This window comes from Ursus arctos, unplaced genomic scaffold (genome assembly GCF_023065955.2).
Source record: "Ursus arctos isolate Adak ecotype North America unplaced genomic scaffold, UrsArc2.0 scaffold_13, whole genome shotgun sequence".
Classification (NCBI taxonomy): Eukaryota; Metazoa; Chordata; class Mammalia; order Carnivora; family Ursidae; genus Ursus; species Ursus arctos.
The window spans coordinates 28,044,255-28,058,130 of NW_026622797.1; the positions used below are offsets into that span (position 1 = coordinate 28,044,255).

The following is a 13,876-nucleotide window of genomic DNA, read 5'->3' on the forward strand; positions in this document are numbered from 1 at the left end:
TTCTTCCACTTGTGCATGCGGTCTCTCTCTCTCTGTCTCAAAGAAGTAAATAAAATCTTTAAAAAAAAAAAAAGAATATTAACCCCTTTTATCACTAGCTTGTCATTTGCTTTTTTTAGTGTGAGCAGCTTTATTAAGGTATAATTGACATGCAATAAACTGCATATATTTAAAATGTGTGTCTTGATAAGTCTAGACATATTTAAACACTTGTGAGGCCATCATCTCAATGAAAATAACGAACATATCCATCATCTCTAAGTTACTTTATGCTCCTTTGAAATCTCTCCCTACCTTGTCTTTCCCCCAGGCAATCACTATGAATTAATTTCCATTTTTTAGAATTGTATATAAGTGAGACCATTTATACCATGTACTCTTTTTTGTCTGGCTTCTGTCACTCATAATTACTTTGAGATTTATCTATATTTTAGATTTTATCAATAGTTCATCCTTTTTATTTCTGAGTATTGTTTCATTTTATGATTGATCACAGTTTGTTTTTCTGTCCATCTGTTGATAGGTTTTGGGGTTGTACCCAGCTTTTAGTTATTAGAAATAAGCTGCTAAGAATACTCATCTGCAAGTCTTTGTATGAACACGTGCTTTCATGTCTCCTGAAGAAATTCTTAAGAGTAGAAGGGCTGTATCCAATTGCAGATGTCCATTTAACTTCTTAAGAAGCTGCCAAACTGTTTTTAAAACAGTTTTAAAACATTTACCCTTCCTACCAGCAGTGTGTGAGTGTGTCAGTATCATTGCCTTGCTAAATTTGAAGTGGTCAGTCTTTCTAATTTTAGCCCCTCTCATAGGTATGCAGTGCTATTTCACAGGGGTTTTAATTTGTTTATCTTTAGTGACTAATGATGTTGAGCCATCTTTTCATGTACATATTTGCCATCCATTTATCTTCTTCAGTGAAGTGTCTGTTCATATCTTTTGCCCATTTTTTAATTGGCTTGTTTGTTTTTGGACTATTGACTTTTAATTAAGAGTTAGGTTTTCTCTATACAAGTGATGCTCAATTAGATATATGATTTGCAAATATTTCCCCCAGTCTTTGTCTTGTCTTCTAATTGTCTTCTTAACAGTTTTCAAGAATAAATGTTTGAAATTTTGATGAAGTCCAAAATTACCAATTTTTTTCTTTTATGGATTTTTGGTTTTGTATCTACAAATCTTTGCCTAATCCAAGCTCACAAAAATATATTCCTGTGTGTTCTATGAAAGTCTCTTTATGGTTTTAGGTTTTACATTTAGATTCATTTTGAGTTATTTTTTGTACATGGTATAAGGTGTATATCAAAGTTCATTTGCTCACATATGAATATACAATTGTTCTAGCACTATTTGTTGAAAAGACTATCCTTTTTACATGGAATTCCCTTTATACCTTGTCTATACATGCTAGGCTCTTTTCTGTTCTCTTGATCTATTTGTTTATCTTTATGCCAATAATGAAGTGTCTTGATTACTGTAGCTTTACAGTAAGACTTGAAGTCAAGTTTTGTAAGTCCCCTTTGTTCTTTTTCAAAGTTGTTTTAACTCTTCTAGGTTCTTTGCATTTCTGTGTGGATTTTAGAATTTGACAATTTCTCCAAAGGTGAAGTGCTGGAATTTTGAGTGGGATTACACTGAATGTATAGGTCATTTGAGGAGAATTCGATATTTTAACAATATTGATTATCCCAACCCTGAACATAATATATCTCTTTATTTTAGGTGGTTCTTCAGTTTCTCTCAACAGTTTTGTAGTTTTCAGTATGCATGTCTTTCGCATCTTTCTTTTTTTTAAGAATTTTATATATTTTTGCCAGAGAGAGAGAAGGAGGGGGGGAGAAAACGAGCGGTCGGGGAAGGGGCAGAGAGAGAAGCAGGCTCCCTGATGAGCGGGGAGCTCAATGCGGGGCTCAATCCCAGGACCCTGGGGATCATGACCTGAGCCGAAGGCAGACGCCTAACCGACTGAGACACCCAGGCGCCCTCACATCTTTCATCAGTATTTCCCGAAGTATGAAGTATTTTTATAGCATTGTAGATGATATATATTTTAAATTTTCAATTTCTGACTTTTTTTTGTTACTTGAATGTAGAAATACAGTTATTTCTGTATGCTGATCTTGTATCCTGGAACCTTGCCTAAAGTTGATTATTCGTTCTAATGGCTTATTGTTTAGATTCCATTCAGATTTTTTACACAAAGTGGGGCCAAGACCTGAGATTAAGCGAGTCTCTCCTTAAATTTTCTTCCTCGTGTACTTCACTTGCCTCACCATCATCTTAGCTCAGCATAGACAATTCTAGCTGTAAAGAAAGACACTTTTATTTCTTCCTTTATACATTCTGTCTGCTTTTTGGTAGTTTCAAGCAGGAGGGCAAATCTGGTCCTTTTTACTCTTATTTTGTCCAGAGATAGAAGAACTGTTTTACTAGTCATTTGCTTTTGAATTTTGATTATGATAGGTTTTTTTTATTTTAGTCAAGACTTTATAAATGTTTACGTAGCAAAATCTGTCCATCTTTTATGTTGACAATTCTTAACATTTTCTGACTCATGCAGTCCTTTGACAAATAATCTGATAAAAGTTACGGATCTGATTTCCAGAAATATTTATACACATTCGTATTTCTGTATGTAACTTCAGTAGTACACAGAATCCCTGAAAGCTGGTCTATTGATTCTGTTACAAATCTTGATTATATCAGTTACTTTTCATGCTATATTTAGAAAGGCCTTCTATTTAAAACTATATAATTAAGGAAATAACTTTTTAAATGATCACGGTATATTTTTTCTCCTTTGTTTATTCAAACAGGTGCTTACGAATTTTCAAATTCCTTTATTTTAAATGATCAAATGAGATAACATATGTGAAAGCTTTCTAAAAACCATAAAGTGCAGTATATATGCTATTGTCCTTGCCATTGTCATCATCATCAAAAACATTCAGCCTTTTGACCATCTATTCCAGCCTGGAAATTAAATCCAAAGAAAGAATTATTTTAAGAAATAATTTAAACTATGAAAGTACTCCTACACACATGGTCTGTAATGAGGGAAAGCAGAAAACATTGTAAATATTCGATAATAGGAGAGTGCATAAATAAATAATAGTGCTTCATTAGATGAGATGTAAAAGATTTAAAAATGGTAATTACATAGTAATAAACATATGAAAGATGTCTGTACTTAAATTGAAAAACTTTACATTTTATTCACATTATGGTATCTTTCATGAAATGTACATATGCATAAAGATTAAGAAGGGTATAGAAATATGAAAACAGTTGTTTTAGGGAACTGAGTTTGTAAATAATTATATTTATTATTCTTGCCTTTCCTTTAATTCTATTCTGTTATGCCTTTGATTTTTTATATTAAATGTTTTCTGTATACATATATTTAAAGTTAGGCTCCCATCCCAATTTGTTATTTACCAGCCGAGAGATTGCCATGGCCTTCAAGGCTCAATTAAATACTGCCTGACATAAATTATATATGAAATTTTTTTTCTTTTTTTATGCTTTTATAGTATTTAAAAACTTCACATTTTGTCAGTCATGTTGTCTTCTTACCCAGTTTTTAAAATGTATTATGCAGTCTCTGATCATTTATTTAATGCTACAGTTTCATGGCTTAATTATTTCTTTGTGCTTTTGTTGTATTCACTTGAACTAATTATGGATTTATTTTTCCAGTTGCCCAGCAAGAGGCTGAAATGTTCAAACGCTACAATGGAACATTTCCATTACCCGGAATACACCAAAGTCAAGATGCTTTATGCACTTGTCCTAAACTGCCTCATCAGGGCTCTTTTCAGATTGATGACTGTGTCCACACTGAACATTCTTCCATGAAGATGCAGCAAGTGAAACAGAGACTGGATTCTGTCACAGTATGTCTAGTGATTTTATGCAGTTGAGAAGTTGGAAATTTTAAAACTATTTTGAATCTGTTTTACATTGCCGTGCTAATATTAATCCAACAAAGTAAGGTAGTTACTTAAAAATAGGATTTCTTGTGTTTTTACAGTGCCTTTGTAGTGTTTGTTCTAACATCACTCACTGCAGTAAATAGACCAATTTAGGATAACCTACTTGCTTTCCTGACTTAGTATTTCTGTAAAAACCAGCCCAAGACCTGTTTTGCTGTTTAAAAATGGAAGTGTGTGTATGTGTGCATATGTACAACACACGCAAACACAACAAACGCACCAACCTGGGACAATGTTTACATAAAATATGTTAGGAACAGCCTCCTTAATGTGCAAAACTAAACAATAAAGAAAAATAGACTTCAGCAAAGAAATGGATAAAAGAAATAAGCATGTACTTCTGGAAGGAGTAGATATAAATGTTCCTTAAGCATATCTAAAAGGTCTGTTATCTCACTACAAGAAAAGAAATGCCGCAAAAACCAGGTGTTGCCCATAAAACTGGAAAATAGATGATGAAAATGAGAAGGATGCTTAGTTAAAAATATTGTGCTATTTATTGTTAGTTATAAATTACTACACAGTCTTTCTCAAAGATAAGATGTATTGAGAAGCCAAAATATCCTTAAAAATATTTATGCTTTTTGACCATAATAGTTCCTTTAGTTAGAGTTAGCCTTGAGCTCCCTGAAGACAGGGACTGTGCAGACTTGTTCCTTGTTGTGTTCTCACCTTTTGGCACAGTGCCTGGCACTTAATAAATATTATCTCTTTCTCTCCTCCTTTGATAGGAATCTTGACCAGTTTTAAACCAAACATATTAGGAGCTACGCTGAAGTACCTTTAGTTATGATTGTATTTACTTTCTCTCCTTTTCTTTCTTGAGGAAATTAGAAGTCCAGGTGTATCAGACTGCCGGTTTACTTGGAATATAGGAGAAATATTTTTATTTTTCTCTGCACAAATTTTAGAATATATACTATAAATTAATAAGTTTATTTCAGTGTTGTAATTCTGTGTATTTTAACATTTTAATTTAATTGAATAATGTATGATATTCCAGATTTTAAAAGGAAGTAGAAATAGATAAATTGAGTTTTATAAATTAGAGAAAAATCTTTCTTCGCTAGGAAAAAAAATACTGTCCTTGTCTAAAATTTTACATGACAAAATGACTTTGCAGATTTAAGAGAAACTGACTCATGGATAAATAAAAGAACAGGTTTCCTACAATCTCTTGATCTTCACACTGTAAAACTTAACATCCTGGAATCAACTCAGTCTTGTAGCTTTTCTTTTCCACCATCTTACATAGTTATCATCTTCAGATAAATGAAAGGATATATGAACAAAAGAAAGCAGATGTAAAGGAAAAATCAGAAAGATATTTTTTAAGATATGAAATCAAAGGCATGGGGAAGCACACTGGTAATTTATATAAGAGAAAAATTTCTCTTAGAATCATTAATTTATTTAGCTTTTACCACATCTTTTTTTTTTTTTTTTTTAATTAGAGTCTCTGTTTGCATTGGGATTGAGGTAGGTCAAGGCTGCCTTTGGAAATGAAAGCTTTGTTTGCTATGTTTTTTGAAAAACCATATTTTTCCCATGTTGAGACAATTCACTGAACTTTTTTTCAAATGTTAGCTGCAGTGTTTTGGGGTTTTTTTCATAATGTATATAGAACATATGGGAATAAAAACCAAAAAGTTATCTTTATTCCCATAGCAGCCCTATCCTTTTTATATTTTGCCAACATTTTTTGACTGCATTTTTACCTTTTGTCACAATGCCTTGTTTCCTGTAATTTTTTTTTGGTAGATCCCCCCCCCCTTTTTTTTTTGGTTGGGTTATTACTTAATCCATTGAAGACTATAAGACTGGTCTTCTACAAAGAAGTGCAATAAAGAAGACTTGATTACTTCTATATTATAGAAGACTGTATTACTGGAGATACTTCTTTCTTTGTAACCACAATAGGAATTTTTTAAATAAAATACAGTGCAAGCTTAGGGTATGGGGTGTGTGTGTGTGTGTGTGTGTGTGTGAATTGCACAACCAGTTCAACAGGCATTTAATAGGCATTTACTCATTAATGAGGAAAGGATACAAAAATAGAGGATTCTGTGTTCTCTGTAGCTTTACCATGTAGTCCTTTTGCTGTTTCCTACATAACAGGTTTGACTGTGTGTTGCTGCTGCAACAGCTCCTGGAAGGCATCCTGCAGCCCAGATAGGATCTCCTAGGTAGATGGTATCTTGAGAACATTGACAAAATTCATTCTGAGGTTTTAAAATTTGATCTTATCAGTGCATCCAGCCTTGCTCAGAATCTGGGGTACCTCCTAGAAGTAATCAGTCTTACAAAAAGTTGATTTATAAACCTAAAAAAAATCTTATAGTGAAAGGTACACCTTTCCAGCTGCCTGCCCACTAAAGACTACTCTCCCTTTTTAAAATTAATTTGAAACCTAAGTTAATGATTAGAGTTGATTATTAAGCAGAGTCCTAGGAATAGGGATTAGATGGGTTTAAAGACATCTTATGCCAGCTTTGAAAAAAAGGTTAATTTTCTCTGCTCTATAGGAGATTTCACCCAATAATATTTGTTTGGTGGTAACTAACATCTATTTAATTATGAGTAATAACTGACATAATGAATTCCTGTGCTAAATGCTTTACACGTTTATCGTATTTAATCCTCAAAACCGTCGTATAGTGTGGGTGCTAGTATTACTCCCATTTTACAGAAGATGAAGCTGAGGTTTCCAGAGCCCACGCAGTATCACTCGCATCACACAGATGGCAGGCACTGGAGCTGAGATTCAGTCCAGGTGGTCAGACTCTCATGCCCAGGCAGTTTCACTTTCTCCTTTAGGGATCAAATTACTAATATCCTTTAGTCACAGTGTCTTTCCCTTAGAAATTTCTGGATAAAAAATTGATGTTCCTCTTTCAGTTCTCTTTTTTCCTAAACTCCACATTCATCGTTACCGTTTTTCTCTAGTTCTGTTGTAGGCTGATGATACATGCTAGCTAACCTTTTTGGACTTGAGTATTTTCTGTGTCTCCTTAGCAGCAAATTTCCAAATCATTCATTATATGTTGACTTTTACTAGTTTCTTTTTCAGAAGTGATCATCTCTTGGCCTTGTCCCATGAATTATAGGCAGTTCCTTTCTGTAGCTCTTTCTTTTTTTTTTTTTTTTTTAAAGATTTTACTTATTTATTTGACAGAGAGACAGTCAGCGAGAGAGGGAACACAAGCAGGTGGAGTGGGAGAGGAAGAAGCAGGCTTCCCGCTGAGCAGGGAGCCCAATGCGGGCTCCCAGGACCCTGGGATCATGCCCTGAGCCAAATGCAGACGCTTAACGACTGAGCCGCCCAGGCGCCCCTCTGTAGCTCTTTCAATACTGATGATATACTTTGCCATTCAGTAGGGTTTATTCTTAGATTTTGTCTGAAATAAATTATTAATGTGGGAATTCTATTTTTGGGCATTGTTATTTATGGAGATAATTATATACGGCAATTAATTCTGGGTGTGTCTTTGAGACATGTTAGTTCTCTGGTAGAATTTTAACATTTACCAGTTTATTATTAAAAGTTTGTTATTAAGATTATTGAGGCCACCTGTTTTTCTTGAAACAGATACAGGTGGGCCCTCCAGAGTCTTGTTCTCAGTGCCTTTTGTTGTGGCAGGTCAGATTTAACAAGAGTTCATTGAGTCTCTTTCTTTAATTCACACTCTTTCCACCTTATTGGAAACAATGCAGAGTGACAGGTACAGGGTGAGGGTGATAGACAAAGAAACTCTCCCAGATGTTGATTTTGGTTATTAAAAGATTAATATTGGGGTCTGTTGAGAAGAGTTGATAATTTTATTAAAACGAAATTATGACTATTTCCTTACTGTATTGTATTTCTTTTAGGAGGTGATACGAGCCTGTGCTGCAAAGGTAAGCAATTTTTATTAGGAGGAAGATAACTTTAAAACCATATCTTTCACTGTGATGTACCAAAGAATTGAAATATACCATTCATACTTCTATAGGACTTCTATAAAAGTTAATCAGATGTGTATTTTCCTTATTTGAGCTCAAATTCATCAAGGAATTATATACAGGAATCTGGGAATTTAGCAAGCACCTTCATATTTTTGAGGATTTAAGAATATTAAGTAATAGGAATATACTTTCAGTAAAGCACAAGCACGGTCATTTGATCCTCTGAGAAAAATGTTATATGATAGTTAATAGGGAAGAGTCCCCAGTACACTTCCGGTGGATGTATGCTGAGTAAATCGTATAAGCCTTGAAATGCATGCAAGCTGCACATGAATAGCAGTGATACACTGTGCTGATCATGCTCTTGGTCACTTACACCAATGTTTCACACTTCTTTTTCCATTCAGCTATGTGGCGATCCTGAGACACAGATTAGATGTTATTCCAGTTTTAGAAAGGAGGAAGCTGAGGCTTATTGAAGTTAAGTGATTTGCTCAAGACCCCAGAGTTAGTCTAAAAATAGTAGCATATAAAAAGGCTTTGATTATTAAACAATTTCAACAAAATTGTATCCGAAATGCTTTCAACACAGCAGCTTTCTTCCTTTTACAAGCAACGTTATTTTATATCCAATCCTTAACTCAATTGTCAAGAAACTAAATGTTAATTTAAAAGAGTTGGAATGACACTACATCTTTGTCCTTCCCTCTTCTTTCCACTCCCAAAATTCAGTTGAATAATTAGACATTCATTCATTTATGAAATGTAATTATATCTGTCACAAGATGAAAGGGTGAGACCTTCAGAAGGGAATTAGAATGGTGTTTGTATGTTCAAAAACTGCTTTATGTACTATCAGTGCAGTGGAAGTATTTTTTTATTTAGTAGACATCTACTACCATGTGGCAGGCCCTTGGAATACAGAAGTAAGTCGTAGGCTATTGTTTCTTTTCACATGGGGCATCTTGTAGAGGAAGCATGTCAGAAGGCACCGGGCTTACCCCTTCATTGAGCTGTCCAGTATCAGTGAGGACCCATCACTTTTTTACCTAATCATCACAAGTCAACAGGATATGGAATACAGACAAGGGGAAGGAAGATGGTGGGGGAGGGGAAGAGAACAAGCTATATTCTGACTTGGGCTGCAGATGTTCAGGAAACTTGTTCCTGATAGCAGTGATTAGTATAATGATTGTAGCTCCAAGATTACTAAATCTTCTTAAGTATACATAGTATATAAAACCAAAGTCCAAAAAATAACTAATTTTCTGACTTAGCAATTCAGAGCTATTTCTCTTTAACAAATAAATATATACGCTTCTTTTGTAAAGCTCCCTGAATGTCCAAATAGTAAAGTGTTCTGCACATACTTGGCAAGCATTTATGGAAACTGTCGTCTGCTAATCTGGAACCTCTCTGTGGGTGAAGGATCTTGTTATATTCATCTTTGTACCCTAAGTACTTAACAAAACTAGAATAAATGGTCATTGAAAATATGGTGACATATTTGGAAAGATTAACCTTACTAGTATCTTTAGTTATTTTTTATAAGTTTTATTGAGAGAGAATTCACATACCATAATATTTGCCTTTTTAAAGTGTGCAATTTACTGGTTTTTACCCCATTAACAAAGTTGCGCAAGCATCACTACTATCTGATTTTAAAACTTTTTTATTCCCTCCAAAAAGAAATCCTGTTTCTCTTAGCAGTCCTTATTCCTGTATGTATATGCACATACACAAACACACGTGCACACACACACACACACACACACGCACACACTCTCCTGGTAACCATGAGTATACTTGCTGTCTCTATAGGTTTGCCTATTGTGGACATTTTATATAAATGAATCAAATAATATGTGGTCATTTATAACTAGTGTCTTTCACTTAGGATAAGGTTTGCACAATTCTTCCATTTGTCACATGTTATAAGTACTACTTTTTATTACCATATAAGATTCCATTGTGTAAATATATTACATTTTGTTTACCCATTCATCAGTTTATAGACATTTGGGTTATTTCCACTTTGGGGCTATTACAATATTATGCTACTGTGATCATGTATGTGCAAGTTTTTGTGCAAGCATGTTTTCATTTCTTAAGGTATATATCAAGGAGTAGAATTGCTGGGGCATATGATAACTCTGCATTTAACATTTTGCAAAACTACTAAACTTACCCAAAGCAGCTGCACCATTTTATATTCCCACCAAGAATATATAAGGGTTCCAGTTTCTCCTCATTCTTGCCAACACTTGTTATTTTCTGTCTTTTTTTAGGAAATAGCTATTCTAGTGGGTAGGAAATAATACCTCATTGTGATTTGTTTTTTCCCTAATGACTAATTTTTGATTTGTGTTTCCCTAATGACTAATGGCATTGAACATTTTTGATGTGCCATTTGTGTATCTTATTTGGAGAAATATCTGTTTAAATCCTTTGTCCATTCTTTAAAAATTTTTTTTGTCTTTTTAATGTTCATTTTTAAGAGTTCTTTATATGTTCCGAATATAAGTCTCTTATCAGATAGATGATTTGCAAATGTTTTATTCCACTGTGTGAGTTGTCTTTCCACTTTCTAGATGGTGGCCTTTAAAACAAAAAGGTTTTAGTTTTTATGAAATTCAGTTTATCTTTTTTTTTTCTTTTGTCACTTTGCTTGTGGTGTCATATCTAAGAAACCATTGCCTAACCCTGCATTCCAAAGATATACTTCCTTTTTTAAAAATTTTAATATTTTTAACTCCTAACATTTAGGTCTATGATTATTTTGAGTTCATGTTTTTATATGTATAATGTGATGTAGAGGGCTAATTTTATCCCATTGCGTGTGGCTGTCAAGTTGTCTCAGCACCATTTGTTGAAAAAGCTATGCTTGCCCCATTGAATGGTATGGGCACCATTGTCAGAAGTCTTTAATCTTGAAAGCAGAGTATATTTCTGCAGTTTCTCATCTATAACAACCAGGATAATAAATTTTTACCAGGTATCTAAGTTTCTTCCCTGAATCCCAGCCAAAGTTTTATGTTGTTGAAAATTCACTCCTTTTTTCTATTAACATTCTTTAATCCTTGCCTACTAAGTATTGTATGTGTGCACACACAGGTGTGCTTGGGATTATAACAGCGAATAGGCACATTTTGTTAGAGGGAGACAAACAATAAAAAAGGAAATAAGACAATTTCATACAATAAGTGACGTGAAGACAATAAAAATAGCCCCTTGGGACAGAGAGTGACTGGAAGGGAAGGCTGCCCTCTAAGTGTGCTCCTAAAAGGCCTCTCTGAGAGAAATACTTGAGAAGGAACAGGTCCTGTCCTGTAGAAGTCCTCATCTAGAAAGATAACTGGCATACTCGAGAGCAGAAAGAAGAGCATTGTGCATAAGTAGTAATAGTGAGCAAGCAAGGGGAAACAGTGTTTAATGGCCAGGTTGGGGAGGTGATCAGGAGATCATGCATGCCTGTTAGCATGGGAGTGCAGAGGAGGAATAATTCTACCATCTTAACTGGAGGAAACAATAGGGGTCTAGGGCTTCAAAGTGGGAAGGCAGTTCCAGGGTAGGTGAGAGGTGGAATGGTTTGGTAAACAAAGGCTTCCCCTCCAGAGAAGTTAAAAGGTTCTCGCTGGGCACAGCTCTCTTCCTAGTAGAGGCCCCTTTTCTAATGTAAATGTCTCTTTTTAAAGGGCAGCTTCTAAAACTGTTTGCAGAGCTTCTCTAGTGTCTGCAGTTTCTCAAAATAATACTTACACCAAAGAGGTATATTTGAGGGTGACATGTTCTGCTGAACCTTCAGTAAAGACGTAGGTATTGTTCTAATCAGAGAAGCAGTGATGGAGGTATGAAGCTGGGGAGAATGTGAGAGTAGATTTTAAAAGGGGAGTGAGTATTCTAAGTAGAGAAATCAGTTGGCTGACTTTTATGGTAATCCAAGAGGAGACCGTAGCCAGGACTAAGGACGGTGTTCAAAGATAAATGGATACCTATTAAAAATTTTAATAAATAAGTTTATTTGAACAAAAATTGATTAGAATGGCACAGCCCCAAACTGGAAGTGGTTAGAAGTGCTCCACTGGCAGGAACTGAGGGAAGACTTTTATAAAGAAAAGGCTGAAGCAAAGCAAGGAAATTATAGATTGATGATAGTTTAAAGCCTCACTGGCTGTTGGTGATTGGTTGTCCTCAGGTTTCGATTTTGTAACCTTGAGGTATTTACAGTCTTAGATTTGGGCTTGCTTCTGTAGGCTGTAAACCCAGCCACCGTGGCAGTAGAACTGCCTCAGACTCATGGCCTCCTGTTTAATTAATTTAACAGTGGCAATAACGAAGATGCAGCCAATGGACAGACGATCTATTTTGGAAGTAGGTGTAACACAGCTCGGTGATGGATTGGATGTGGTGTAAGTGAAGGAACGAAAGATCCTCACTTCCAGCAATTGTGCAGATGCTCGGGATGCTTCGTAATGAGATGAGGAATGCGGGAGGGCAGGGAGTTTTTAGGAGTGGAGTTTGGGATATGGATGTAATTGTGTAGTAGGCAATTGGATTTCTGAGTGATGAGTGCAGGGAAGAAGTCAGGGCTCGTATTCTATATTTTTAATCTGTGAGATTGGATAAAGTCACCTGGGGAGAGATAGCTACATACCTGAGGCACTTGTCCAGAAGAACGGGATGTCAGGGAAGCCGAGAGGAGAGTATTTCAAGAAAGAGGAGTGGTGAACTGTCACATGCTACTGAGAGAATGAGTAAAGGAGGATAGAAAATGGACGATTGTGTTTGGCCTGAAGCTAAAGTTTATTGAATTATGTTTAGTAGAATAATGCTGTAAAGGTAAGGTAAGTAATTAAATTATAGTCAAATATATCTTAGAATATATTATTCACTGAAAAGTAAAAAAGCTTTATAAATAGAGAGTCCAGAGAAGATAATTTTTTAATCTCCTAAAAAAAAGTTTGGATATTTGAGATTTGAATAGAATGGTGGTTTGCAGTTTTTTGGAGAGTTTCCTTTTGTTTTCAATGCTCATAATTAATTCTTCATGTCATTATCCAAAACTGGATAAAAGCAAGTCAAGTGTTGTTATTTTGACAATATGTGGGAGACTGGCTTGACTGTAGGAGTGGTACAGGCCACAGTAGGCCACTAAAATTATGGAATTTCATTCCTGGCAATTTTAGAAAACAGGACAAACTTCTTGTGTTAGGAAAAGCCAGTTTTTCTCCCATGTGTCTCCTTTACTCGCACTACCACCAATACTCGGAACACTCTGGCACCAGATGTGCTGTGGTTTTTCCCACACCGGGCAGTTGTCTGTGATACCAGCTGGGTGTCCTACAGTTTGACTCCGATTTGACACTGTCTGCCTGGGGATGGTGGCAGATTGACAGATCCCACAGGTTAAGGACTCAGTCCCACAAGACTTCACCCCCCCCCCCAACCTCTACCATTTCCCATGCCAGTTGCAGGTCCAGGTTGTTACCTGCGTTTCTGACCCATCAGCTATAAATTGGAGGCTCCCATGACAGTTCCTCAGGTTCAATTAATTTGCTGGAGCAGCTCACTAAGAACTCAGGAAAACAATTTACTTACTATTTGCCAGTTTATTATAAAGGATACAGATGAACATCCAGGTGGAAGGGCTGCCTAGGGCAGAGTATTTGGGAAGGGGCCTGGAGCCTCCCTGCCCTCTGCGGGCACATCACTCCCCAGCACTCCCACGTGTTCACCAGCCTGGAAGCTCTCTGGACCCCCTACGATGGGGAGTTTTATGGAGGTTTCTTCAGGTAGGCATGATCAGTTATATATTTCTAGCCCCTCTCCCCTCTATGGAAAATGAGGGATGGGGTAAAAATTCCAAGCTTCTAATCATGGCTTGGTCTTCCTGGAGACCAGCTCTCATCCCAGAGTACACCAAGAGTCACTTCAGT

At 35.7% G+C, this 13,876-nt stretch overlaps 1 protein-coding gene across 14 annotated transcripts in view; it reads left to right on the top strand.

Moving 5' to 3' along the window:
- AHI1 (Abelson helper integration site 1) overlaps positions 1 to 13,876 on the top strand; it is a 209,154-nt gene that overhangs the window by 71,900 nt on the left and 123,378 nt on the right. For all 14 annotated transcript variants that reach the window (XR_007191574.1, XR_008958939.1, XM_026504854.4 and 11 more), the window contains 2 exons: positions 3,700 to 3,896; positions 7,866 to 7,892. Coding sequence is in view for 12 of the 14 variants with exons in the window: in XM_026504854.4 (XP_026360639.2) it covers positions 3,700 to 3,896; positions 7,866 to 7,892 (224 nt within the window). In the remaining 2 variants the exon portion in view is untranslated. The remainder of the gene's footprint in view (positions 1 to 3,699; positions 3,897 to 7,865; positions 7,893 to 13,876) is intronic.